This window comes from Hemiscyllium ocellatum, chromosome 28 (genome assembly GCF_020745735.1).
Source record: "Hemiscyllium ocellatum isolate sHemOce1 chromosome 28, sHemOce1.pat.X.cur, whole genome shotgun sequence".
Classification (NCBI taxonomy): domain Eukaryota; kingdom Metazoa; phylum Chordata; class Chondrichthyes; order Orectolobiformes; family Hemiscylliidae; genus Hemiscyllium; species Hemiscyllium ocellatum.
In genome coordinates, this window is record NC_083428.1 from 34,987,689 (window position 1) to 35,014,223 (window position 26,535).

At 40.6% G+C, this 26,535-nt stretch overlaps 1 protein-coding gene across 1 annotated transcript in view; it reads left to right on the forward strand.

The window, feature by feature from the left end:
• The window catches only part of sema6bb (sema domain, transmembrane domain (TM), and cytoplasmic domain, (semaphorin) 6Bb), a 257,488-nt gene that overhangs the window by 181,980 nt on the left and 48,973 nt on the right, over positions 1 to 26,535 (forward strand). The window contains exon 8 of the mRNA XM_060846599.1: positions 25,195 to 25,326. Within this exon, the coding sequence (XP_060702582.1) occupies positions 25,195 to 25,326 (132 nt within the window). The remainder of the gene's footprint in view (positions 1 to 25,194; positions 25,327 to 26,535) is intronic.

Consider the following 26,535-nt stretch of genomic DNA (forward strand, 5'->3'; position numbering starts at 1 on the left):
AAGAACAGGCAGTCAGATGACATAGCAAGGCGGTGACAGTCGGTCCCCTCAGCTGGATTACCTTCACCATCCCACCAACATCCAGGGAGAAATCTTTACTTCAATGTCATGGGGAAGCCACCCAATTTAGCCTTCAATACAGACAACGTATCAATCCTACTCATATAGAAGTGGATTTGACTTCACACTGATGCTATTGCTGAGGTGAACCAAGAGGACACAGCCACCCACTTCCCAGGTATTGCCAAAAGTAATGATTGTGACAAGATCAACCATATGGATCTCATAAAATGTGAGTTCCCTGATTGGAAATGTTGTGCTAGTCCAATCAGGGACCCTGGATGGCAAGTACAAACTGGAGTGTCAGAGGTTCTGTTTATCTAAGAGCTGGTTCTGAGGAAGTTGGATCAGTGTCAAGGACTTTCCACATGTAAATGAAGGGTGACTTGGTAACAGGACACCTGTGGATTTATTTCATTGGCGATGAAAGAAAAAAATACTCCCCTAAAGAAATTTGCTCACGACAGTCATCTTTGAGTTGGGGTAAGCCTTTATAGTATGTCATGATTTGGGAAGCTTGACTTGTTCGATCCTGTGGAAATTTTCCAGGCAAATGGGATTGGGGCAGATAAAAAGCAACAATTAATTCTCCTGACAGTTTGTGGACCCATAGCTTTGTCAGTTATTAAGACCCTAACTTTCCCTGAGGCAATACTAAAATTTTTCAAAAGTTAACGGATTTCATTCAGAAATATAAAGACACTAAGCCTCCTATAATTGTGAGATGCTATTAGTTTTACTTGGCAGTTCAAGAACCAGGGGAATCTGCATTGGGATTTTTAACTAGACTGTTTAGTATGTGAGATTAATGATGTAACCATGCAAAAGCGCCTACTAGCTGAAGCCCAACTGGACTTCAACCAGTTGTTATTGGAAAACTGTTTATTATTGGAAAACACAACAAGTGGAGCATATGAGTTGCAGGATATTCTGTTGCAAGTGGACACCCTCACCAGTCTGACTGAGCTTGGGGAACATAACTTGAGTGAAGGCAATCGCATATCCTGAACAGACGGACTCTAGGTCAGCCCACAGCAAACTCCAGAACAAAACCTCTGCCAAACAGTTAAAAGTTTCATCAGAATTCCGGCCAACCAGCCACTGTCGTGGCTGTTGGTATGTGGACTCGAGACAGCAACAGAGTCTTACTAAACCCAAATTGAGTAAGTGAACCAATTGGCAGGTATCTAGGAGAGCGCACACCCTGGAAAGTCCACCGACAGCTGGTTTGGAACAGTTAAGTTGCTTAGCAATAGGAACCAATGAAAGTAAATGTCTGGTTAAATGGTCACCCAGTTCTAATGGAGGTTGATACCAGCGTGGCTGTTTCAATGACGGCAGAACTGGTCTTTAGCAAAATTCACTCTGAACTCCAATCCTAACGTTTGCTCAAGACCTTGGCTAGACTGAAAACCTATACCAAGGAACCTTTGCAGATTAAGGGTCCAACTTCAATTCTGGTCTCTTATGAGAAGCAGTTGGTTCAGTTCCCACTGATTGCAGTAAAATGCTCAGGCCCAAGCTCGATGGGCAAAATTGGTTGAGAAAGATTCATTTTTCATTTAGAAAATGGCTGCCTGAGTGAAGTCCTAATTAAATATCTGGAATATTTCAGGAATGTCTAGAGACTGTCAAAGAAGCCCAGACCATCTTGCATGTTGACCAGGAAGTAGCTCCACGATTCTGCAAGGCCTTATTGGCAAAGGTAGAAGCAGAAATCAGGAAGCTGGAGAATGAAGGAATCATCACACCAGTCCAGATTGTGGAATGGGCAGCACTGGTTGCGCTGTTTGTGAAGCCCCACCGGCCTGTTCGCCTTTGTGGGGATTTTAAACAATCAACAGCTGGGTATGGACCCAATCCCTCGCAAAGAGCATTTATCGCAAAGCCAGCAGGGGGGCTGTTCTTCACGAAGCTGGACATGAGTCATGAGTACCTGCAATTCTTGTTAGATGAGGATTCCCAGAAATTTGCATCCACAATTAGCACCTATAAAGGTTTATACCAATATACAAGACTAGTATTTGGGCTATCGACAGCCTGTGCAGTTTTCCAGCAGGCAATGGAGACCATCTTACAAAGTCTACCCCAGGCCACCATTTATCTCCATAACATATTAATAACAAGGAGGACCAATAAGGAGCGCTTAGGGAATTTGGACATTGTCTTTAGATGTTTCTCCCAGATGGGCATACACCTTAGAAGGGAAACTTATGTGTTCCAGGACTCAAATGACTTACTTGGGCGACAGAGTTGACAAGATTGGGGTATACCCATTGGAAGACAAAGTGAGGTGGATCAAAGGTGCCAGGCTCCTACCACTGTATTGGATTTAGGTCTTTCCTTTGGATGATGACCTATAATGGAAGGTTCATCCATAATCTGGCATCCATCCTGGTATCTTTGCAATAACTCTTAAAAAAGGGTAAGCTTTGAAATGTTTGTGGAAACACGCCATGGCCTTCAGGAAAGTGACGAAAACAGCTATTATCCTCTAAGGTGTTGGCACGTTATGATCCCGAATGAGATGTGTTCTCATGTGATGCTTCATCTGTATGGCATTGGGGTTGTATTAGCTCATAGCTCAAAGGAGAGGAATGCCCAATAGTGTATGCATCCATGACTTTGGCTAAAGCAGAGAGTAAATATGCCCAGGTAGAGAAGGAACGTTTGGCAGTCATTTTTGGAGTCAGGAAGTTCGATCAATATTTTTGCAAGTATAAATTTGTAATAATAACAGACCACAACACCCTGTTCGATCTACATGAAGAGGATAAGGCAGTGCCAGCCATAGCTTCAGGCCAAATTCGATGATGGGATCTCATACTAAGTTCGTATAATTACAATTTGGAACACCATCCGGGAGACCAAGCAGCAAATACATTGATGCCTCCTGAATACATTGAGCCTTCACTCACTGGCACATACACTACCGGTGGTACCACCAATAGAAGAGCTCGTAATAGTGTTAAACATTCTGAACATACTTCTAGTCACAGCTGACAATATCAGACTTTGGACCCAGAAAGATCTGGTCCTGGTAAAACAGAGGCAGCTGGTGGTGATGGGGGAAATCAAAGGGCTGTCACAACCCAGAATTGAAACCTTTTTGGACCCAGTAAGTTCAGATCACGTTAGAGGATGGCATATTGTTATGTAGAGCAAGGGACTGAACAAAATCTGCCACCAGATACTGGCTGAACTCCAGTAGGGTCATCCAGAGGATTCCAAGATGACAATGTTGGCAAGAAGTTTTATCTGGTAGCCAGAATTGGATGCAGACATAGCTGCACTGGTAGGGCAGTGCCCAGAGTGCCAACAAGGACAAAGATTACCACCACCAGCTCCCCCACATTCATGGGAATGATCGGGTGAACCCTGGATTTGGTCACGCATTGACAATGCAGGTCCTTCATGGGATCAATGTTCTTAGTCAGTGTGAATGTCCACTCAAATTGAACATGTATAGAGTTCATTCATCAAATACGAGAACGACAACAGAAAAACAGTGTGCATCTTTTGCAATACACAGACTCCTGGATGTGTTGGTCACAGGTTATGGGCCATCATTTACCAGCAGGGAGTTTGAGTATTTCCTAAAGTTGGATGGTATTCGACCTATAAAGACAGCGCCACACGATCCACCATACAAAGATGGAAAGAGCAGTCCAAATTTTGAAGGCAGGCTTAAAGAAACAGCCTACAGCTTCACTCAATACCAAACAGTCCCGGTTCATCTTTGGGTATAAAACCACCCCTCATGTAACGACAGGGATAGCTCCAATAGAGTTACTAATGGGGAGAAGTCTCCACACCAGGTTAAATATGGTCTTCACAGACATGAAGGGGAGGATGAAATGGCGTCAGGAGCTCCAACGCAGGACACAAGACTCCACTGAACAAGAGAGACAGTTTTCTTCAGGGGATGAAGTTTGGTGTAGGAACCTCAGGAATGGCACTGCATGGGAAAGAAACATGGTTGATGTGAGGTCAGGTCCAGTGACATATAAAGTTCGAGTCGGTGCGACGGCCCTGAACAAGCACGTGGACCATATGAACACTTCCAACAGCAAACAGTGTGGGAGCAAAATGTGCTCAGCTCCTCAACTGCCTTTCTGACTTTTCCAGAACCCATGGGATCTCCCTCTCTGTCAAGCATTGAAAATACCTCGGAATCTGAGATGGACATGGCAGATGTCAACTTTGTGGCCTGAAGAGGAGAATTGAATTTCTTGTAAGACACTCCGAGCACAGTAGGAGAGCTACTCCGCGTATATGCTGCCTGTATCAGAGGCAGAGTTGGAGACACCTGACCCAGTGCTAAAACACCTCAGGAGGAGCTACATAAAAAAGAATCAGCTAATGTTCTTGAATTCAGAAGGGAAATGAATTATTGATTGTAACAAGGCAGCCATATGGACTTCAATGACTTCCCTGATTGAGGCTATTAATCTGATCCAACCAGTGAGCCCTGGTTGACAGTTATCTCGGGCCTTGGTGAGGCCTCACCTAGAATATTGTGTACAGTTTAGATCTCCTTTTCTGAGGAAGGATGCTCTTGCTCTTGAGGGAGTACAGCGAAGGTATACCAGGCTGATTCCTGGGATGGAGGATTTGACAGATGAGGAGAAATTGAGTAGGTTAGGATTGTTTTCATTGGAGTTCAGACAAGTGAGGGGGGGGATCTCTGAGCTTATAATATTTAACAGGACCAGACAGGGTGGATGTAGGGAGAATGTTCCTGATGGTGGGTGTGTCCAGAACCTGGAGTCACAGTCTGAGGATTCAGTGTGGACCATTTAGAACAGAGATGAGGAGACATTTCTTCACTCAAAGAGTGGTAAGCCTATGAATTCATTACTGCAGGAAGTGCCAAATCATTGAATGTATTCAAGGGACAACTACATATAACACTTGAGGTGAATGGGACCAAAGGTAATGGGGAAAAAGCAAGGTTAGGCTACTGAGTTGAATGATCAGCCATAATCGTGGTGAATGGCAAAGCAAGCTCATGGGGCTGAATGGCCTCCTCCTGCTCCTACCTTCTATGGTTTTATATAAACAGGAGTGTCAGAGATTCTGTTCAGTCTGAGAGCTGGCTCTGAGAGAGCTGGATCAATGTTGAGGACTCTCCACAGGTAATTAAAGGGTGTCTTGGTGATAGGATACCTGTGTCTGTGGAGTTAGTCTGTCAAAGATACCATTGTAGTTGCTAACCTTCTATTTAGTTCCTATAACCTTAAAACAGTCCAGCTTTCTGTGTCAGGCTGCCACAGAACTTCTAAAGCAAAAATCCTTACCCACTACTGAGTTTGATCTGGCCTCATAATTGACTTTCTGTTCCCACACTCTCTGAACTGTAAGGTGAAGTCACTGTGTGTCAAACTGTCAATTACACAGGGCTCCAGCCAATTGAGAGCTTGCTCTTTCTGTCATTGGTCTCAGTAACAGCTGTCAAGCAAGTCTCTTCCAGCTTGATCATTCTCAGTATGTGTGAAGCCAAGTCCATCCAGGAGTCTGTTTGAATGAAGTAATATCTTTAATGTGCAAAATATTTAGAGGGCTTGATAGGATAGATGCTGAGATGTGGTTTCCCCTGTCTGAAAAGATTAGAATTAGGTGACAAAATGACATGTTGAACATTTAATAATAGAACAACTAGTGAGCCCAACTAGACATGCCTTCACTTGAATGGTTGTGAAGCTTTTAAGTTCTTTACTCAGAGAGTCTCAGTTTTGTTAACAGATTTTGATACACAAAGAGATTCGAGGGATATATAGACTGGCTGGGAGTTGAGATTAGGAGAGCAGGCTTTAGGGGCTGAATAGCCTCCTCATGCTTCTGTTTCTTATGTTCTTAAGCAGTTTGGTGCCACAATGAAATTTGGTGAAAGAGTCATCTTAATATTACAATGATAATATTTGTGTTATTTATCTGAAGATAACCAAAGACTTCAAATTGTTCAGTCTAGAAAGAAACTATGTCTTGTTCCTACTCAAGTCAACACCGGGTATAATTGTGAAAGTTTATTCATGTTTATTCAGAATTATAAGAACAGTAGTTTTGAACATTCAATCGTGCAAAAATCACTTGTGTCCCAAGAGCCCTGACAAAAGCAAATGAGTAAAAGCAGAAAATGCTCCATTCTCCACAGGTCTTGGCAGCATCTGTGGAGAGTGAAACCAAGTCAATGTTTCAGATCGATATTAATATTAAAACAAATCAGCCAGTCCAGCCCAATCCTTATCAGTTAAATGACACCTATCCCTGTGCACAGCAGTGGTAATTAGATCATTGTGCAAAGTGTAACAGTATCTTGTGAAATGTCATGGCCTTCCTCTTAAAATTATTGATCCTGTTTGACCCAGTGTTTCAGTCTGATAGGATGCTGAGTCAGAAAGATGAAGATTTGAGCCTGAATTGGAGCTCAGGGCTCTCTGTACAATCTACCTCATACCAGCCTCATTGACTAAGCTTTAATTCACCCCTCCAAACAAATCCTTCTTTGGCTTGCATTGTTGTGATACATCTTGCAATGAGTTTCTTACATTATAAATGTTACACAAATGCAAGATGTGATTGATGAATTTGTCCACCTCATCACAGGCAGGACTTGGGAACGACGTGATTAGCAGTGTCAATGTCACTGGGTTAGGTAAAGAACAAACAGTCTTGTATTTAATCATTGATTCCTACTGCAGGGTGTTGTTCAGTAGTTGTTGAGTGATAGCACAAGTTCAATATTTTTACAAGAACCAGCATTCAGGTGAAATAGCCAGGCAGTGACTATTTGTATCCTGAGGCAAGAAGGGGTGGAAATGTAATGGGAACCAAAGAAGATGCAATCCAAGATAGCAAAGTATTTTGCAGCAGCAGTTGTTCGTAGCTCTGAAGAAGAGGTACATGGGACCTTTCCTTCAATGTAGCAGAGCCAAGCCAACATTAAATGGTTGAAGAACAGCTCCTCATATTCCAAATAGGCACTTCACAGTCCTTCTGAATTCAACAACTTCAGAAGCTTACTTCTTCCTCCATTAGATTTTTCTTTTCTTTTGTCTTCCCAGAAGTTTTGTATCTTTTTTTTATGTGTTCACTTTCAGACACTGTTGATTTTTTGCTATTAATACCTACTCTAGACCAATCCTTTGTTTCTTCATTGCAACCATTACTACGAATTGGCTCTTGATCCCAGACTCAGTTTAATGTTGTCCACTCTGGTTCCTGAGATTGGCCAGCCTTCTCAGAGGAGTCCACACAGGTAGTTTCCAGGCTCTTTGGCAGGCAAGACCCCAATCCCCTCATTAGACCATCCCCACACCCAGCCCCTGCATGTCTCAGTAGGCATGGTTAATCAATTTTTTTAACAAGGCCCCCAGTTTCTTGTGCCGTTCACAGATCGTCTTCAGTGGGCATAAGTTTCCTTTAGATTTCTATCAGTGCAAAAACCCACTGAATGTCCCTGAGTGAGTGTGTGTGTAATATTTATCCATAAGATCTGGGCATGAAGATTTATATTTACTGTTTCATCATTGCAACATCTAATGATGTTATAACATCTTGTCTACTAAGAGATAGAGATCGATACCAACCAATTATCAGTCATGAAATTTGCTTCCAAGTTCCACCCATCCATTACCTTCATCTTGTCCAGCTCTGCCTCTCCCCTTCCCTTTCTTAGTCGCTCCATTCTCATTTTCTGGGAATACACTGGTAGACAGTCTCCCACTGACTCTCACCGTTACACTTCCTCACACACTCTTGGGTTTTGGCATTTCTGCCTCTCCATCAGAGCTCTCTGTATTATATCAAGTCCTCAAGGCACAGAAGCAGGGCATTCAGCTCAATTAATCTCTGCTAGTGTTTATCCCCAACAACAGCCACTTCTGATGTCCTCTTCATCTAACCGTATTGGTATATTCTTCCATCCTTTTGTTTTGACCTTATGTGCTTCCTGTAAGGATCCCATTCCATTCACCCAGTTTCTCCCTTTCCATTGCATCTGTTCCAGTAATGTCATATCCAGCATGTACATCAGCCATATACCATGGGAAGGCTGGAAGGTTATAAGCAGTTTAGATTCCCACAGCTATCTTTGCTGCCACCTTGCTGCTGTTCTCCCTGCAAGAACAATGCACCATTGGTGTTTTACTGGTGCAAATGTTCTTTGACTTGATTTTTAAAGTGGGACTTCTTTTAGAGAACAGACAGCTTTAAATTGAAAGCCAAATACTGGGGATTGTGAAAATCTCAAATAAGAGAGTATTGGAGAAACTCAGTAGGTCTGGCATCAATGGAGAGAGAAACTGAGTTGATATTTTGAGCCCTGCATGACTTTTCTACAGAGTCTTCAGTTCCTTCATGCTGACCAGGTTCCTGGGCTGAACTAGCCCCATTTGCCTGCATTCCTTCAGTTCCTCTGAAGAAGAGTCACACCAGACTCGAACCATTAACCGTTTCTCTCTCCTCAGCCGCTGCCACTTGAGTCCTGCTGAGTTTCTTCAGCATTCTCTGTGTTTGCCTTAAATTAAAGTAATGTGAAAGTTAACAAATGAATTTAAGAAATAGAAGCAGGAGCAACTCCCTCGGCCCGTGAATCTTCTCTGCCATTCTGACTGGTCTCATTGTTGCTTTAATTCCTCTTCCTGTCTGCCCCACCCAAACGATTCCTTAAAAACTTAGAAAATCTGCATTCTAATATCTTAGATCAGAGCCCTCAAATTATGACTCCACTGCTTTCAAGTTATTTCCAAATGGATTTCAAGTGTTACACACATACTGATGAGGCAGCCACGTTAACAAGGCCAGGGGTTTGGCAGGTAATTTGAATTGAGTTTTCTCTCCACGAGCAATTTCTGTGCTGGATAAATAATGGCAGCCTGACCCTGAATACATTAATCTGCAGACACCACATGCTGGCTGGAAATAAGGCTTTAAAGTCTATTCTTTGTCAATTATTTGCTGACCTCCCAAGTTATGCACAGCAACTGAGGTTACGGAGAAGTTCAGGAAGTGTTGTGAGAATAATGGCTTTTGGCATTTCTGCCTCTAACATCAAAGGTTTCTATATTACTTCGAGTCCTTAAAGCACAGAAACAGGCCATTCAGCTCAATTCATCTCTGCTGACATTTATCCCCAATAATAGTTCCCTCTTACACCCACTTCATCAAAGCATATCAGGATATTCTTTTATCCCTTTCTCTTACCTCATATGCTTCTAAGAATTAGCACCCTAAAATCATCCATTTCAAAATTAATTTTGAATTAATTATTTAAATTGAAATCTTGTCAAATTTCTTTTATATCTTCCCTATTCTGTAAAACCTGAAGTTTTAAAAGTGAATTTGGAATCAGCAAGCAACTATTCATTATTCATTCATCCTATTTTGAACCTGGGAAGTGTCCAAAACACTGGATCTCAGTCTTTCCCTGTGAAAAATTTTAGATTAAGATGTTCAATGCTAATGAAACTACACTTCAGAATATTTATCCATCCTAACGTGTCCATAATCAGTTCCACAGTAGGTCATCCTCCAGCTGATTGCTTCCTCCAAAACTCTACCAAACCACACGGGAACTATTGAGTCCCATACAGGGTTTGACAACCTGAGTCAATGTATGAAGTGAGTATAGGTGGACCATCAAGCAGTAACTGCTGTAGTCACAAAACCATACATAATAGACAATGCTCAGGCACCACCAACATTATCTCTGCATATGTCCTGTTCCAACAACGTTAGCAAGGTGAGAGCACAGTTAGGTAGAATTTTCCCTCAGACTCCTCAGTGTTGATTCATGGTTGTGTGAAATCTCACGGCATCAGGTCAAACACAAGCAAGGAGATCTCCTTCTGATTACTAGCTAGTCCGTCTGCCTCACCCCTCTTCAGATGATGAATCAGTTCTCCTCTACTTTGAGCATCCCTTGAAGGAAGCATCGAGAGTGGAAAGAACTGTACACTGAGTGGGGGACTTCAAATTCCAACGGCAAGAGTGGCTCAGTAGTGCCAATACTGACCACGACTGGATCTGCGGCAGGCGGTGAAGAAACAAACAAGAGCGAAAAGCATGCTTGGCCTTGATCTCATGAATCCACCTCCAGCAGATGCATTTGTCAATAATATTATTGATAGAAAGGACCACAATGCAGACCTTGAGAAGGTAAAGTTGCATTTTCACATTGAGGATACACTCCTTTGCGTTTTTGTTGTTTTTCCATAATGCAGGATGAGATATATTTCAAACAGATATAGCAACCCAAGAATGGGCACTTACAATGTTCAGTTTGGGTTCTGCCTGGCTTACTCAGCTGTCTACCTCATTACAACCACGGTCCAAACGTGAGTTAAAAAACAGAACTTTGAGGACTTTTGACATCAAGGTGGCATTTGACCAAGCATGGTATTGAGGAGCCCCAGCAAAAACTAAATTCAATGGAAATAAAGGGAAAATCACTCTGCTGATGAAGTCATACCTCACACAATGGAAGGTAGCTGTGATTGTTGAAGCTCAATCATCTCCCCTTCAGGACAGCACTGCAGTAGGCTGTCCAAGTGGATGTTTTTAATTAGCCTGTTCAGGCACACCTCTGGAGCAGATGGGATTTGGACCAAGGACTTAGGGACCAAGGGACACTACCACTGCTCCAGAAGAGCAATAGGCACTAGTGAAATGTCCTAGGCCAAATCAACTTCAGCTGCTTCATCAGTCTGCTTTCCTATATCAAGAGGTCAAAAATGGGGATGTTTATTGGTGGTTGCACCATTCATGACTCCTCAGATACTGAAGCAGCCCATGCACATAGGTAGCAAGACCTGGACAACATTCCAGGCTAGCCTGATAAGTGGTAAGAAAGATTCAGACTGCATAAGTGTAAGACAGCAACCATTTCAAACAAGAGAGTTCAACCATCTCCTCTTGATACTCAAATGCATTACCATCATTGAATCCCAACTATCAACATCCCTGTGAGTTACCATGTGCAAGAAACTGTTATGGAGCAGCCATATCAATACCATAGCTACAACAGGGAATTCTAACTCAAGTAACTCTCCTCCTGACTTGTTAAAGCCTGGCCACTGTTTGCAAGGCACATGTCAGGAATGTGGTGTGATACTCCTTTTGCCTATTGAGATGAACTTTACCAACATTCAAAAAGCTCAATTCTATTTATGACCAAGCTGTCCAATTGCTTAATACCCCATCCACAAACATTTATTTGCTTCACCATGAATGCAGTATGTATCACCTACAGGCTGCACTACAACAAATTAGTAAGGCTCTTTTAACTGTATCTTCTAAACCCACAACCTCGAACAGGAGAAAATGAGCCCTGCAGATGCTGGAGATCAGAATTGAAGAGTGTGGTGCTGGAAAAGCACAACTGGTCAGGCAACATCTGAGGAGCAGGAGAATCAAAGTTTCACGCATAAGCTCAAAACGTTCCTGATGAAGAGCTTCTTCTCGAAATTTCGACTCTCCTTCTCTTTGGATGCTGCCTGGCTGGCTGTGCTTTTCCAGCACCACACTCTTCGATCCATAACCTCTATCACCCAGATGGACACTGGTGGCACCATCTGAAAGTCCACCTCTGTTGTTCCCCTCTGCACATTAAATAATGTCTTTGTTTACTTTATGCCTCTCTAACTCTACAGCCTAATTCACTCCGACACTTCCAAGCCACACACTACCTGATTTTGAACTGTATCATTGTTTATTCATTGCGACTGGGTCAACACCCTGGGACTCCTTTGCTAATAGCACTGTGCATGTATCTACAGCACTTTGACTGCAGTTCATAACCATCTTTTCAAGGGTACTTAGGAAAAAGCAATATGACCATAAGACATAGGATAAGTAGGCCATTCAGCCCATTGAGTGTGCTCTACCATTCAATGAGGTCACAGCTGATCTCATAATCCAACTTTACTTTCCTTCCTTTTCCCATAACCATTGATCCTCCTCATTAAAAATCTATCTCAGTCTTGAATATAATAATGACCAAGTCTCAACAGCTCCCTGTGTAAAGAATTCCACAAATTCACAGCCCATTGAGAGAAGAAATTTCTCCCCATCTCTAACGTAACTGTGCGACACCTTATTCTGAGATTATGCCCTTTGGTCCTAGACTGTCCCACATGTGGAAGCAACATTTCTGCATCTAGCCTGTGAAATCCCCAAAGTGACTTGGATATTCCAAGAAGGTCACTTCTCATTGTTCAAAATTCCAACGAACACTAGGAAAAAATGTAGCCCAGTCAGTTATGGTCACATCCCACAGCTGCATAATAAAAAAATCCAAAATCAGAACACCAACCTACGTTTATGTGATCAAATTCAAAATGAGCAAATCCATATGAATACGGATTTAAACATTATTTGTGAACTTTGGTGCTGTGTGGAACACAGCTAAGTAGACTATGAACCCCACAAACCTGGACACTCCAAGATCAAGCTCAACTTCCAGAATCTCCAGGTCAGGTTTCAAATGTATAGTTATGCAATTACTTTAAAAAATGTTCATTTTTATCCCGTGGTCTGTCTGTTTCCCCCCTACTGCCATTTGTAAAACAATGTTTCTCAAGTCCCTTTGAGCATACCATCAGGTCTGAAACTTCAATACAGCACTGAAGGAGGACGTTCTTGTCAGAGATGTTGATATTCAGTGACACATTAAATAGCTCTGGGTCAGAGAGTGCTGGGTGTACAAGTAAGCAGGAGAACTTACATGGCCTCAAACCACACCATCAAGACCAGGTCATCTCACCTGTTTACAAATTGGTTCCCATGTTTCCTGAGTTATAACAATTGTAACATACTTGGCTGTGAAGTACTGTCACCCTGAGGTACTGAGAGCTGCTGCATAAATGCAAGTTGTCTAGCACTCTTCTTTCCATATTACATGCAATTCCTAAAATAGAATGCGGTGCCAGGGTTTATGTAACCAGTCACTAAGTACTTAGAGAGTGGACCACTTTGATTATATCTTATTCCCACACCCCTCTTTTATATTCTGTGGAGAGTATTTTGCTGTTACACACCCATCTGATTGTCCGCCAGTGTCCTCTTTCCCCCTATCCCTTTATGTATGTTCGGATTTATAACATAGCATTACAGATTGGTAAGCTTATGTCCAACAAATGATTGATGAATTTATTTAGTGAATAGTGGAGTCACACTGACCAGAACATTCCCAGGTTTGATCCCTGGTTTAGTCTGAGATACCTGGAGTGAGATATTGTATTTTAGGCTAGGGCACTGCTATTGGGCACGTGGAGTCTGATCTCCCGCAATGTCAAGAGGAGCAAACTGGTGTGGAGTTTGGTTGGATTGGTGAATCAGTGTGATAGCCATCCAGTGAAGGACATTACCTGGTCTCCCGAAGTTGGCAAACCCATAGGCTCTCCAGCTGATGAAGGAGTCTGCGGCTAAGAAATACAGGGTGGCTATGTCATGAACTGTCCTGTCAGTTCTTAATGGGCTTCTTCATGCCACAATGAACAGATGAAGAAAGGTTACACCCGAAATGCTGATTTACACACCTCCTGATGCTACCTGGCCTATTGTGTTCTTCCAACCTCCTGCCTGTCTACAATGAACTGATAAACAGGGAAGGCCTATTGCTCTTTGCTCCTCTCCACTATACCATTGGCAAGGCCACCTCCCACTCAGCCTCTGACCATTGCCTTAACTAGTCTGATAAAGACCTTAACAAGGAGAAAGTGAGGACTGCAGATGCTGGAGAGCAGAGCTGAAAAATGTGTTGCTGGAAAAGCGCAGCAGGTCAGGCAGCATCCAAGGAGCAGGAGAATTGACATTTCAGGCATAAGCCCTTCTTCAGGAATGAGGAAGGTGTGCCAAGCAAGCTTCGATAAAAGGTAGGGAGGAGGGACTTGGGGGGAGGGGCGTTGGGAATGCAATAGGTGGCAGGAGGTTAAGGTGAGGGTGCTAGGCCGGAGAGGGGGTGGGGGCGGAGAGGTCGGGAAGAAGATTGCAGGTCAAGAAGGCGGTGCTGAGTCCGAGGGTTGGGACTGAGATAAGGTGGGGGTAGGGGAAATGAGGAAGCTGGAGAAATCTGCATTTATCCCTTGTGGTTGGAGGGTTCCTAGGCGGACCTTAACAAGCTGCCTGCCAGCCATAATGCCTCTGATCCATTCTTCCCCAAAGTGGCTCAGGGTCAGGACAGTGTCAGAAACCCAGCACACTGCCTCAGAATTGTGTGTATACCCATTACCATTCCCACCACAAACCTGAGAAAATCTGACCTCACACAAGGCATTAATTATTAGAACAGACCTTTGTAATGTATGTGGCATTATTTAGGACTGTCACTTCTGATCACTAAATTGTGACTCTGCTGGGAATCGGTCACAGCTTTGAATGTGCTGCACTTCAAAGTCAAAAAGCCTCCGATAACCACTGATCACTTAGGTACATATCAAAGAACATATAGTGTTCATGGAAACATTTCTCAGCGAGCAGAGCATATCTGACAGGAGCTGAGTGACATCTGAGCCCAGATTCATGAGATCTGTTCTTGGTGGACATCATTACAAATTGGAAGATTGAGTTCAGAATGTTTACCTTTAGAACTGAAGCACTGGTGACAGCGGTGAAAGCAACTTGATATTCTTGCCTTTTACTTCCCTTCATTGTGATTCATTGATTGTTCTGTGGCATTAAAAGCACTGTTGTGAATGACGCATTTTCATATTGTTTAACCAAAACACATCAACCCCTTAATTGTGTATGAAAATTGGTAACTTGCAGACCTAAATGTCGAATGGAAAGGGTAATACTCTCCTTACTCAAATGTACAGGAATGAATTAAACATTTTAATGTGATATTGGGCAATATAAATGGGATCTATTGACAAGGGTCTAACCTGCTGCCTTAGCAACTGACCCAAATTGCTGCACTATCCATTAATACTCTATATTGCCAGCATTATTGCTTGAACATTGTAACAACCAGTACATTAATGTGTCTTCTGAAAATGTCCTCTGAAAATTCTTATGTAGAATTTGAACAAAGTGTCAAAATGTGAGTTGTGCAGAATTTTCCCTTATATTATTGTTTATGCCTGTGTGAGGTTTTAATTTTAAACTTTTATCTCCTTCTCTGCCTCCTGCCAGTGTACACTCTCCACAGAAGCTCCCAGCCTCTTTCTACCTCTCTATGTACACTTAGATACATAGATAGATGGTACATCTTGTGTCTGAAGCAGAAACTTCATAGTTGAGCTCCATTCTAAATATGAGATTTTAATTTAATTATCTGGTGCATTATAAGAGTCCTGCATGGGCGGAGGTGATGGTTTGTGGATGAGTTATTTTAGATGGGCATATCAAGATCACATAGCAGGTTTGAGGAGGGGTCAATGTGTTCTCCCAGTAAACCTGACCAAAGCCATCTCTTTAACCAGCAGGTTGCTGCTTGTGAGTGTCTTCTGTCATAGATTGACTGCTGCTCTTATTTATTTAGTAATTACTGCATCAAATCATTGCATTCATAGTGATTTGGGAGCTGCTTCTTTCTTTTAATTCTTTCAGGCTTTCTTGCTTGCTTTCTTACTTTCCCTCTTTCTTCCTTGCATACTAGCAGCTTATTCGCAACCTATGGCCAATTACAGCAGCTCTCATACTGTTACATTCATTGAGCCGAGACTGGTGAACAAGCTGGATGAAGAGAGGAGGCCAAGTGATGTCTATGAACCTGTAACCCAGTATGGGCCTTAAAGAAAGGAGTGGTGCAAATTAGAGCATTGGAAAATAAACTTTAACATTTTAATTGGGTGCTTATTTTCTTTGTTACCTGCTTATAACATAAGGCAAACCAATCAAAGTATTTTGAGGTGATGCGTCTTGTAGTAACAGGGCATTCACGTGAGTGCTAATTAAGTGTTCTTTTACATCCTGAACCCTCTCTTATGGTCAACACAGTATCAGAATTTCAAAATAATGCTGCAGCTAGCTCTATTCCAACCTTATTAGCTGTAGAACAAAGTAATGAAAGATTCAATTGATCTTTCTCTATTACAATTGTAATATGTTCAAGCACATATACCTGTCAACTTATTTTATTGGCAGCAAGGTGTGGAGGGAGACAAAGTCATTAAAATTAACGTATTTCAATTAGTGTGACACTGGGAAACAGATTTCGATACAGGAAAGATGTGTACCAACGGGGAAATTAATCAGCCTTGACACCGAGTTTCATTTAAGTCTCTGCATGCCCTTAACTGTCAAGACAGTTTTTTTTATATCTTGTCTGCTACATTTGTCAGCACAGCTCTATGGAATCATCGAGAAGTAATGAGCATTCAACTACAGTGACTTTTTTCTGCTAGACTAAGTTACGATTAGGGCAGAGACAAAGTCATTAAAATTATTAATAAAGAAAATATAAAGTTGTGCAGCCAAGCTTTAGCTTTTGAACTTCAGGAGAACAGACAAACAGTTGTTACACGTTAAAGAGACTGTCAAAAGGCAAGAGGGAAATGTACAATTTTCAAAGAAGTACTTGCATTTATATAGCGCAGAAGAAGATGCTTTACAGCTAGTTAAGTGTGTTACCAGTATTGATATCTCAGGAAACATGGAACCAATTTTCAAAATTATGAGATAAAATGTTCTTTATGATGTTGGGTTAAATTTCGGCCACAGAAGTTCTTCTGCTTACTTTTGTTAAGGTTTTGAACACCCACCAGTGAGGGAAAGTGGGGCTGTCTAGTGCAACATTAAATTTGATTTGGAGATGCCAGTATTGGACTGGGGTGTGTAAAGTTAAAAATCACACAACACTAGGTTATAGTCCAACAGGTTTATGTGGAAGCACTAGCTTTCGAGACGCTGCCTCTTCAACATCTCTAACAAGAAAGTCCTCCTTCAGTACTGTATTATACGATGCAATACTCATGACAACCAGATGTTTCAAAGTGCTTTAAGGCCAATTAATTGTTTTGGAGTATCATTGCTGTTGTAATGAGGGAAACACGTCAGTCCATTTGCACACAGCAAACTCTCCCAAACCATCGTGACCAGGTGATCCCCTTTTCCATGATTTTGATTGAGGGGTTAATATCGACCAGGATCCCATGGATCCATTTCACCCACTGGAGCAAGCAGACAGGCCCTTGATGTAAGTTGTATCATAGCCCCTCTGACAATGCAGTATTCCCTCAGGACTGTGCTGGTCACTGTAGTAAAGCCCTGGAGTGGGGTTTCAACCTGAAACCTTGTGAGAGGTTGACACAATGAATCATAATTGGCAGGTCATATTTTCTAATTAATCCCCTTCACCCACCCCATGCCTAACTATCTGTACCAGGTTTTGCTGGGATCCAATCCATATGGGCTGACCATCCTGCAGTGCCATGCCTAAATTCCTATATTCATTTGGAAACCAAGGCATGGAGTCCCTGCAAGGCATCACTGCCAAAGTCCTCCTATACTTCCAACAATTGAATCACAGACCTTCCTGCCTCCAACCAATGCATACAATCAACTGAACACTTCCTCCAACATTTGCAGAATTGATGGATAGAAATGCTCTTAATATTGTTCTCCCTGGTTGCTTACAGCAGAATCCAGGAGACTAACATCTAACACCAGAACAATCCTGGAAGATTGGAGATCCCACTCCAAATACAGATTACTGGATGGGATATAGGACTGGAACTAGGCTAATATCTCTTCTCATTGAGAAATAAACCTGTGATTTTCCTGTTGTCTTTTAATCAGGGACACACTGTGCAATGTCATTACCCAAAGAGTATAATAAACTCTGCATAATTAGGTTGAACAAGTCTTATATTTTGTTATATTTTAACTGGAGGTGAATCGTTTTCTCAGTTTCTGAAGTATACTATGGCCAGGCAGGCTAGCTTAACTGTAACTGATGTAACCATACTATAAAAAAATGACACATTATACTGGCAAATCATCCATGGTATTGCTCACGGTAGGTCAGATGATAAGCTATTTTATAAAAGTGAGAGCATTAGACTACTTAACACACCATACATCATTCTACTGCTAAAGAGGATCAGTGTGTAACGTGACCCATATATTGTGAATCTGCAAGACCTTATTGTTGGGAAGAGGTACATTTTGAGGTCAGTTGAAGGACATTTCCTTTTCCTCTGATAGCAATTGAAATGCTAACTTCCTTTCCTTCCTCTTTTTTTATTGTGACACAGGAATTTACATATGTGACAAAATAAGACATCTGAATTGTCACAGGCACATTTCAAAGCTATTTTAATATGCACTGTGTACTCATCTTTATTCAAAGTTACTTAATTAAATTCTGTGAATTTACATTGCAGTGTTGCAAGAAAGAGCTTCCCCTTAATATTAAAATTGCTTGTTCTGTGCTGCTCATAATTCATTATTTTTTCAAGCAAAGCAGAACTTCAAGTTAGCAGAAATAATTATACAAGATATACACATGTATGTGTGTCTAAACATATATACTTTAATTTGCATAATTTTCATGGTAGTTACTTCAAAAAATATTATGTCTCACATCAAAACTGGTCTGTTTTTACCTTTGCTATTGTCACATGAAGCATTCACAAGAATGGCTCTGATCAAGGATGTGTTGCAGGCGAATTGAATACATTCTTCGAGAACTCCAATGTTGCATGTGAATTCAAAAGGTGAAATATTTGATTGAGTGCGGAACACACCACCTAATGTGTGGTCAGAATAAAGAAGGAGCTATCAGAGGATAGACATAAGGTTATCATTCTCCCAACTGCTCTGATGAAGAGTCGTCTCGACTCAAAATGTGAGCTTACTCTCTCTCCTGACCTGCTGTGATCTCCAGCGTTTGGTGTTTTCAGTGTCTCTGTAGCAATGTAGGTCATTTTCATGAAAGCTGTGAATAATGTAAGTAATGCAATAAATATCATATTGTTTACACAACAACACTGTTCCAGTTAGATCAGAAAGGTGTCATTCCTCAGCTATACTATATGCTTCACAATATCCAGTTGTGCCATCTTTCTGTTATAGATATTGACTATTTCTCAAGAGTCCAGTGGCTTTTCCCAAACTTTCTTGCTGTGTAAGTCAATGCTTTCTGTCATCTGCCCTAAGTGTCTTCATCATGCCCAATATCTCTAACAGCCCTGGCCTATTTGAACATAATGTGGAGGTGCCAGTGTTGGACAGGGGTGGACAAAGTTAAAAATCACACAGCACCAGGTTATAGTCCAACATGTTTGTTTGGATGTATTAGCTTTCAGAGTGCTGCTTCTTCATCAGGCAACTAGTCAGGTGACAGTTACCTGTTGAAGGATCTTTGCTCTGAAAGCTAGTATTTCCAAATAAACCTGCTGGACTATGACCTGTTGTGTATTTGAACATACTAATATGCATTCATTTCTTTATCCTATTAGATTGTTTTCTATTATTCCAATAAATTATTTCTGATATGTTCCCTAAGACTTTGAGAACAAATGTTTATCAAGTCCTTAAAGAAAACTGAAATTTCTGGAAAAGCTCAGCAAGTCAGGCAGCATCCATGAAGAGAGATCAGAGTTAATGTTTTGGGTCCAGTCATCCTTCCTCAGGACTCCACAGTATGATTTCTAATCTGATTTCTCTCCACAGATGTTTCGACAGCAGAGTCTTTAGGGGTATTTAAGCGACTGCTGGACATGCACATGGATAGCAATGAGTTGAGGGGTGCATAGGTTAAGTTATTTTATTTTACATTAGGATTAACCCTCAGCACAACATCGTGGGCCAAAGGGCCTTTTCTGTGCTGTACTTTTCTATGTTCTATGTTCTATGTTGCCAGACCAGCTGAGTTTTTCCAATACTTTATGTTTTTGTTTCTGATTTCCAGCATCTTCAGATCTTTCAGATTTTATGAAGTCCTTCCTTATTTCTGGTGCTTTCAACACTCATAATTTGTACATCTTCCGGGGCCACTTCTATTGCAGCTGCCAATTTCTCTTTCTGTTCTGTTGACATTGTACATGATAATGGTGGGCACATTTTGTACGTAAACTAGTTTAAGATAACTCAACTTGGAATACTGTCCAAAGGAACAATATGTTATGATTAGAGTTGCGTAGTGGATCAAAACTGCAAAAAATGATTCTGTTTGAATCAGAAATGCATGTCTTTGAGCATGTTATCTATAAGTAGATGGATGCTGAGTCAATTGGAATTTCCAAGATTAAAATAGCATATTTTTCTGCGGTTGGAGTCTCAAGGGGATTCAGACTTGAATGGCCTTTAGATGCATGATCTAAATAAATGGCAGATTCAAAATGTCTGAATTGTCTTTCCTGTTCCGAAAGGCCTACATTAAGCACGTCTCAGAGATAATAAGTTCAATCCCAGTTAAAGGTTGATTTCACGAAAGTGGTTGACTTGTTTTGCTGGATCCCAGAAAGCCATAATTGTTGGTGAATCCCAACTTATCCCTTGAGGACCCAAAGTTGTCTTCGGGACAATACAAAGTATTTGATTAACAATTAGTTTAAAAGCACTTCAGTGTAGCTGAAAAGAGAGATATATAGCAGAAGTATTTTGTCTTGCTCTCATCAGGACAAACACAAGAATGCCAAACTTTAAACGTAAGGCTCCCAGGGAGAAGAGATCAATCAACAGCAAGTCCTGGCAAGCAAAAGGACGATTTCAGAAAACCACATGATAGGGGCCATTGAATTGTTTATGCAGTTTTTCCCTCCACCCATAACACCAAATACTTTAATTGGCTTTATGTGTATGCATTGGAGAAGTTTTATCCAAGGTTAGAATTTTTAACTAGTGGAATTATACATCAGTAGTTGGTTAACTGTAGTTAGAATGCATTTATTTGTAATAATGATTCATGTCAAGTACAGAGACCTGGTCTGTGCTTTCTATAACCTGCATTTAACAAGATTGGGGAAACCAGTATACTTTGATATGAAAAAAACTCAGCATTTGTGATGACTGTAGTAATAGCAGAGCTTGATCTCCAGTGCACTACCCCAGTGAAATGTGACAGAAGGAACAATGATGTAGATCCAACTCCAGGAGGTGTGCAGCGTAAAAGATAACTTCCAAATAATAGCATTTCCATGCATCTGCTGCAGGTCCAAGTTGGTAGAGGTCAAGGATTTGGAACATGCTGTCCAAGAAGCTTCAGTGGTGAATGGAGTGAATGTCGAAGGTGATGGGTGGAGTGCCAATCATGTCAACTACTTTGACCTGAATGGTCTTGAGCTTGTTGAGTGTTGCTAGAGCTCAAATGATTCAGGGAAGCAGACAGAATTTCATTAAAATCCTGACGTCTGCATTGTAGATGATAGACTTTGGAGTATAAGCAGGTGAATTACACACCACAGAATTCCCAGCCTCTGACCTCTCTCAATACTTACATAGCTGGTCCTGTTCAGTTTCTGATCAATAATAAACCCCAGGATGTGATGCAGTGAATGTAATACTATTGAATATCAAAAAGTTTAGGTTTTCCATGTTGGAGATGATCATTGCCTGCCACATTGGAACAGAAACACGCTGTTGTAAGCAGCAATTTCATGGTGGGTTGGAATCGGCAGTATATTTGATCTTGGGGAGAATTGTGAAAGTACATGAAAAGAAATCATCCTCCTGCACTCACTGTTCTCTTACTGCCATGACAACTTTCCAGAATCAAATATTCTTGTTGCCATTGGAGAGTTTCTTTTTGACTTCATTAATTTCAATCTTCCTTCAAATCCTTGTTGCTGGAATCAATGAAAAGGTATTATGTTTTGAAGGGTTGCCATTCTTATCTTTCCCTTGGCATTCAGGTCTTGCATCCGCATCTGGATCAAAACTGCAAAACGGTTCAGCATTAAATGATTCTGTTTGAATCAGAAATGCATGTCTTTGAGCATGTTATCGAAAAGTAGATTCTACTGAATGCCAATAATTAATACGTGTCCAATCAGAGAAATATACCTTTAAAATGAATTTCTGAAACATTACATACTTTGCATTAATTGCTGCCACTTCATGTTAGTTTAAACAGAAGTTTAATCTGTAATGATGTGCTTGCAGCAAAGAGAGAGGCCAGTTATGATATGCTATAATGAACCAAATGTTCCCACACGATACACAGCTAAATTGTATACTGGGTGCAGCTTACCCTTAGATGGTGTGGTGAACCCCCAGCAGGTTAGCTGAAAGTTTACTTGATTATTCCTTTAATAGAAAAAACTAATGCCATCACAATCAGTATTTGCACTTTTATAAGAAAGCTAAATAAAAATATTTTACCTCTTTAATTTTTCCAAATCAGCCCAAGGGAATGAGATAAAAATTCCTTGCTTGTAGTCTGTTGAAAACCCCAAGTAAATGCGATCCTGGAAGAGCTACACTCATTTACTGTTGGCTCGAATCCACAGCCCAGGCTGTGATTTTGTTATAACTGCTCTATAGAGATTCAGGTTGCTTTGCTGATGTGCCAAGGATTTCCCATCTTCATAAACTGGGCTTCTCCCAAAGTAACACTATACATGGCCCACTCCCAGCAGCACTGTTTACATAATGAGGCTTAATTTGAATTTGATTGGAATGAAATATTTAATACCCAAATCAAACAAATGCTTTTGAATGACCTCCACTACCTGCACCCAACCCCATTGCACCTTTGATGAATCCTGTTAAAAGTTTGAATTCTTCATTATAAACTTCAAATTCTGCTTTGTGACAGACAATGACCGTACTTTCAATTTTTGACGTTAAGAAACAAGTCAGTTGAATACAGGAGAAATAGATATAAATAAAATATCTACAATTTATTTTCCTCAAGCTTTTAAATAGGTTCTCACTCACACTCCCACTTGCATAATCTGTGCAGTTCCACGTCAACAGTGAACAGGACACAAAGTTGCAAGCTGATAATCGCAGACTGAATTAATAGGTTACCAGTTTTCAGGTAGAGTATAATGCACACAAGCATGAGTTATTAATCTCGATAGTAAGATTGGAAAAGCAGAATACTTTTTAAACAGCACATAACATTGAAACTTTGATATTCAGAGACTTGGGTTTATTTGTCCAAGGAACACAGGAAGTCAGCAGCCAAGTACATCAAAGCGTTAGAAGCTGATTGACATGTTGGCCTTTGCTGCAAAAGCATTACAATACAAGCATAAGGAAGTCTTCCTAGAATTGTAAAGGATTTTTCTGAGATAACACTTGGAATACTATGCATAATTTTTGTTTTTATATAAGTATACTTTAGTCAGTGTTTTAAATTTGTAAAGTTTATATATGAGTATACTTATATTACTTGTAACTCCCTCACTAATGATATTGCCTGCATGGTTCAAAAAGTTAGCACACCACCACTACCTCAAGAGCAAATAGGGATGGACAATAAAATGCTAGCCAGCCAGCAACGCCAATGTGCCACAAGTAAATAGACAAAAAAGGCTTTACAGTAAGATTTCATGAGAGGCTTGACACTAGAAAGGCTGAGTAAATTCATCCTGTATACTCGCTAGCATATGAGGAGAATGACAAGCAAAGTAGCTTTGTTTATAGACTCGTAATGTGAACTACATGCATGCAGGAAAAGGCCTACAGGAAGAAATAATGGGAGATTGTGAGAAATGTACAATAATAGTCATTGGAGACGACGATCAATAAACAGATTAGGCAAATCAAATTCGCAAAGGTGGCTTGGAAAATGAGTTCTTTGCATGTTTTCACAACAATTTTCACAAAGCCAAAGAGCAGATTATTCTTGATTTGGTGAAGTGCTAGGGAATGTGATTAATTGATGGCCTCATATTAAGGGAACTCCTAGGGAACAGTGAATAACATAAATGAATTTTGCATTCAGTTTAAAAAGGAGCAGAAGAATGGGTTTAATAATTAGTCTTTTTAAAATGAAAACTGGCAATTTAGTTTAAGATATTGATCAGTAGCAATGCAATAGAAGACATTTAAGGAGCTATTTCATAACACTAAGCAAAGATACATTCAAATGGGAAAGGAAAACTCAAGGAGAAAGATACATCATTTGTGGTGGACTAAGTTAGACGTGGTAACAAATTGCAAGCAAAGACATGCAATTTTGCAAAGCTGAGTGGAATCTCAGAAAATTAGACTGAATATAAAAACAGCAAAGAATGGTAAGGAGGAAGAAATGAGAGCATAAGAGAAGATTAGCTGGAAATATGAAAGCAGATAGTAAGAGTTTCTATAGGTATTCAAAAAGGAAAAGAGTAACTAAAATGAACATCAGTCCTCAAGACAGTGAGTCAAGGGGTTTGAGATTCACTGAATAGGTATTTTGCATCTGGCTTCAATGTAGCAGACCCAAGTAACATTCCAGAAATAACTAAATAAAAGGTGAAAGGGAGGGAGGAACTTAAAACAATTACAATCACCAAAAAACTTACTGGAACCAAAGCTTGTAAGTCTGTTGGGCTTTATCCTAGCCTATCTTTGCAAAATTGCATGCCTTTGCTTGCAATATCCTCAGGTTTTAAAATAAATGGTTGATCAGACAATAGATGCAATTCTCTAAAATCCTTAGATTCTGGGTGGGCCCTATCAGATGAGAAAAAAGCAAATATTACTCTTCTATTCAAGAAAGAAGGGAAAGAGATTGCAGAAAACTGCAGGTCAGTTGGCTGAACATCTGACAAGAGGAATATGTTCAAACCTATCATTAAAGAAGTTATAGCAGGACATCAGCCTTAAACAAGCTGATGGAGCCAGATGGTCTTTTTATGCTTTTATTCCATGTACTCTTAAGCATAGTATCAGGTCATTTGGCTCAACTGGGCCATGTTGATGTTTATTTTCCACAGAGGTCTCCTCTCACCTATCTTCATTTTATCCTCTCTTTTCCTGTTTCCCTTATGTGTTTATCTAGTTTCTCCAACCTTTTGTCAGGAATTCATTTTACAGTTCACTGGTGACTTTTGGATTTGTAAACAATAAGGAATTATTATTATGGACAAATGGACATTTTATCATTGTTAATCAATGAATCTCATTTTTCAAAGGGCAGGAAAAGAGACAGATTTTTTTCTGGATGAACTCTCCTGATCCACCTCTGAGTGCATGGTTGAAGGAGATTGAAAGTGGATTGAATGATTCTGCATTTTCTTTTTCTGTTTGTTGAAGCATTCCTGGATCTGCCATCTGTGCCTTCGACATGGAGCAGATTTCCAGCATTTTTGATGGGCGTTTCAAGGAGCAGAAATCCCCAGAGTCTATATGGACGCCAGTTCCTGAGGAATTGGTTCCAAAACCAAGGTAAGAGAATCCTTCAGGAGCACGTGACACATTACAACAAGGAAATCTTGAGTTTGTGTGAAGTTGAAATGATGGTGCGGCAGTATGATGTTTGAATATTGTCAGCATTGAGGTCTCAAAGTTATAATTCAACACAGCTTCCTCAACTTTGTACCATTATTACAACTCTGCAGGAATGTCACCGAACACTACTCACTGCACCAGTATAGCATTTTTATATTTTGCAAAATCTAAGAAACTTCTTTGTGTGGGATTGGGAACATAAATCGACTTAGGGCTCCTGGGACATAGGTGCAGGTAGAGAGCCCACATGTAACAATTCCATCTTGCCTCCTTCATTATCTTATTCATTCACGGGATGAGGGCAGTGCTGGCCACATCAATATTTATTGCCTATTCCTAATTGCCCAGAGGGCATTTAAGAGTAAAACACATGTCTGGAGTCACATGTAGGCCAGATCAGGTAAGGATGGCAGTTTCCTTCCCTAAAGGATATTAGTGAACCAGATGTTTTTTTCCAACACTTGGCAATGGACTCATAGTCATCATTCGGCTTTTAATTCCAGATATTTTTGTCTAACTCCAGTTCTAACATCTGCCATGGCAGGATTTGAACCTGGATCCTCACAACATTGGCTGAGTTTCTGGATTAACAGTCCAGCAATAATACCGTTAGGCTATTGCCTCCCTGTTTGGGTAGGAGGGGGTAAACACCTTCAAAAGGAGTGAAAAATTAAGGGAGCAGTACAGCCATCAAGAGGCCTTTGTGGTTAGTTTTAATTGACAGTTTTAGGAGTAGTTAATAGGATTAGAGTTGTTTGAAATGGTTTTTGAATGGCTGTTTGTCTATCTTAACAGTTTTATGAGTATTTCAGAAACTTAACTTTGTTTCAATGAGAGTTTGAATGGCTGTGTTCAATTCTAAATGTTATGAGATTCTAAAAGGATTAAAGCTTACTTTAGGAGTTTGGACTTTGAATGGTTGTTGTTTGACAATTTCATAAGATTCTCAAAAATTTCCTAGTGCTATTACAGGACTGCTAAGTTTTGTCCATAACTGATCCTGAGTGAGAGGAATCAGAGAAATAAAGAGAGCATGAGTTAAGGAAAATGTATGAGGGATGTCAGAAGGAGAGGCAATGTTATCACTAGACAATTAATCCAGAAACTCAACTAATGTTCTAAGGACTCAGGTTCAATTCCTGCCAT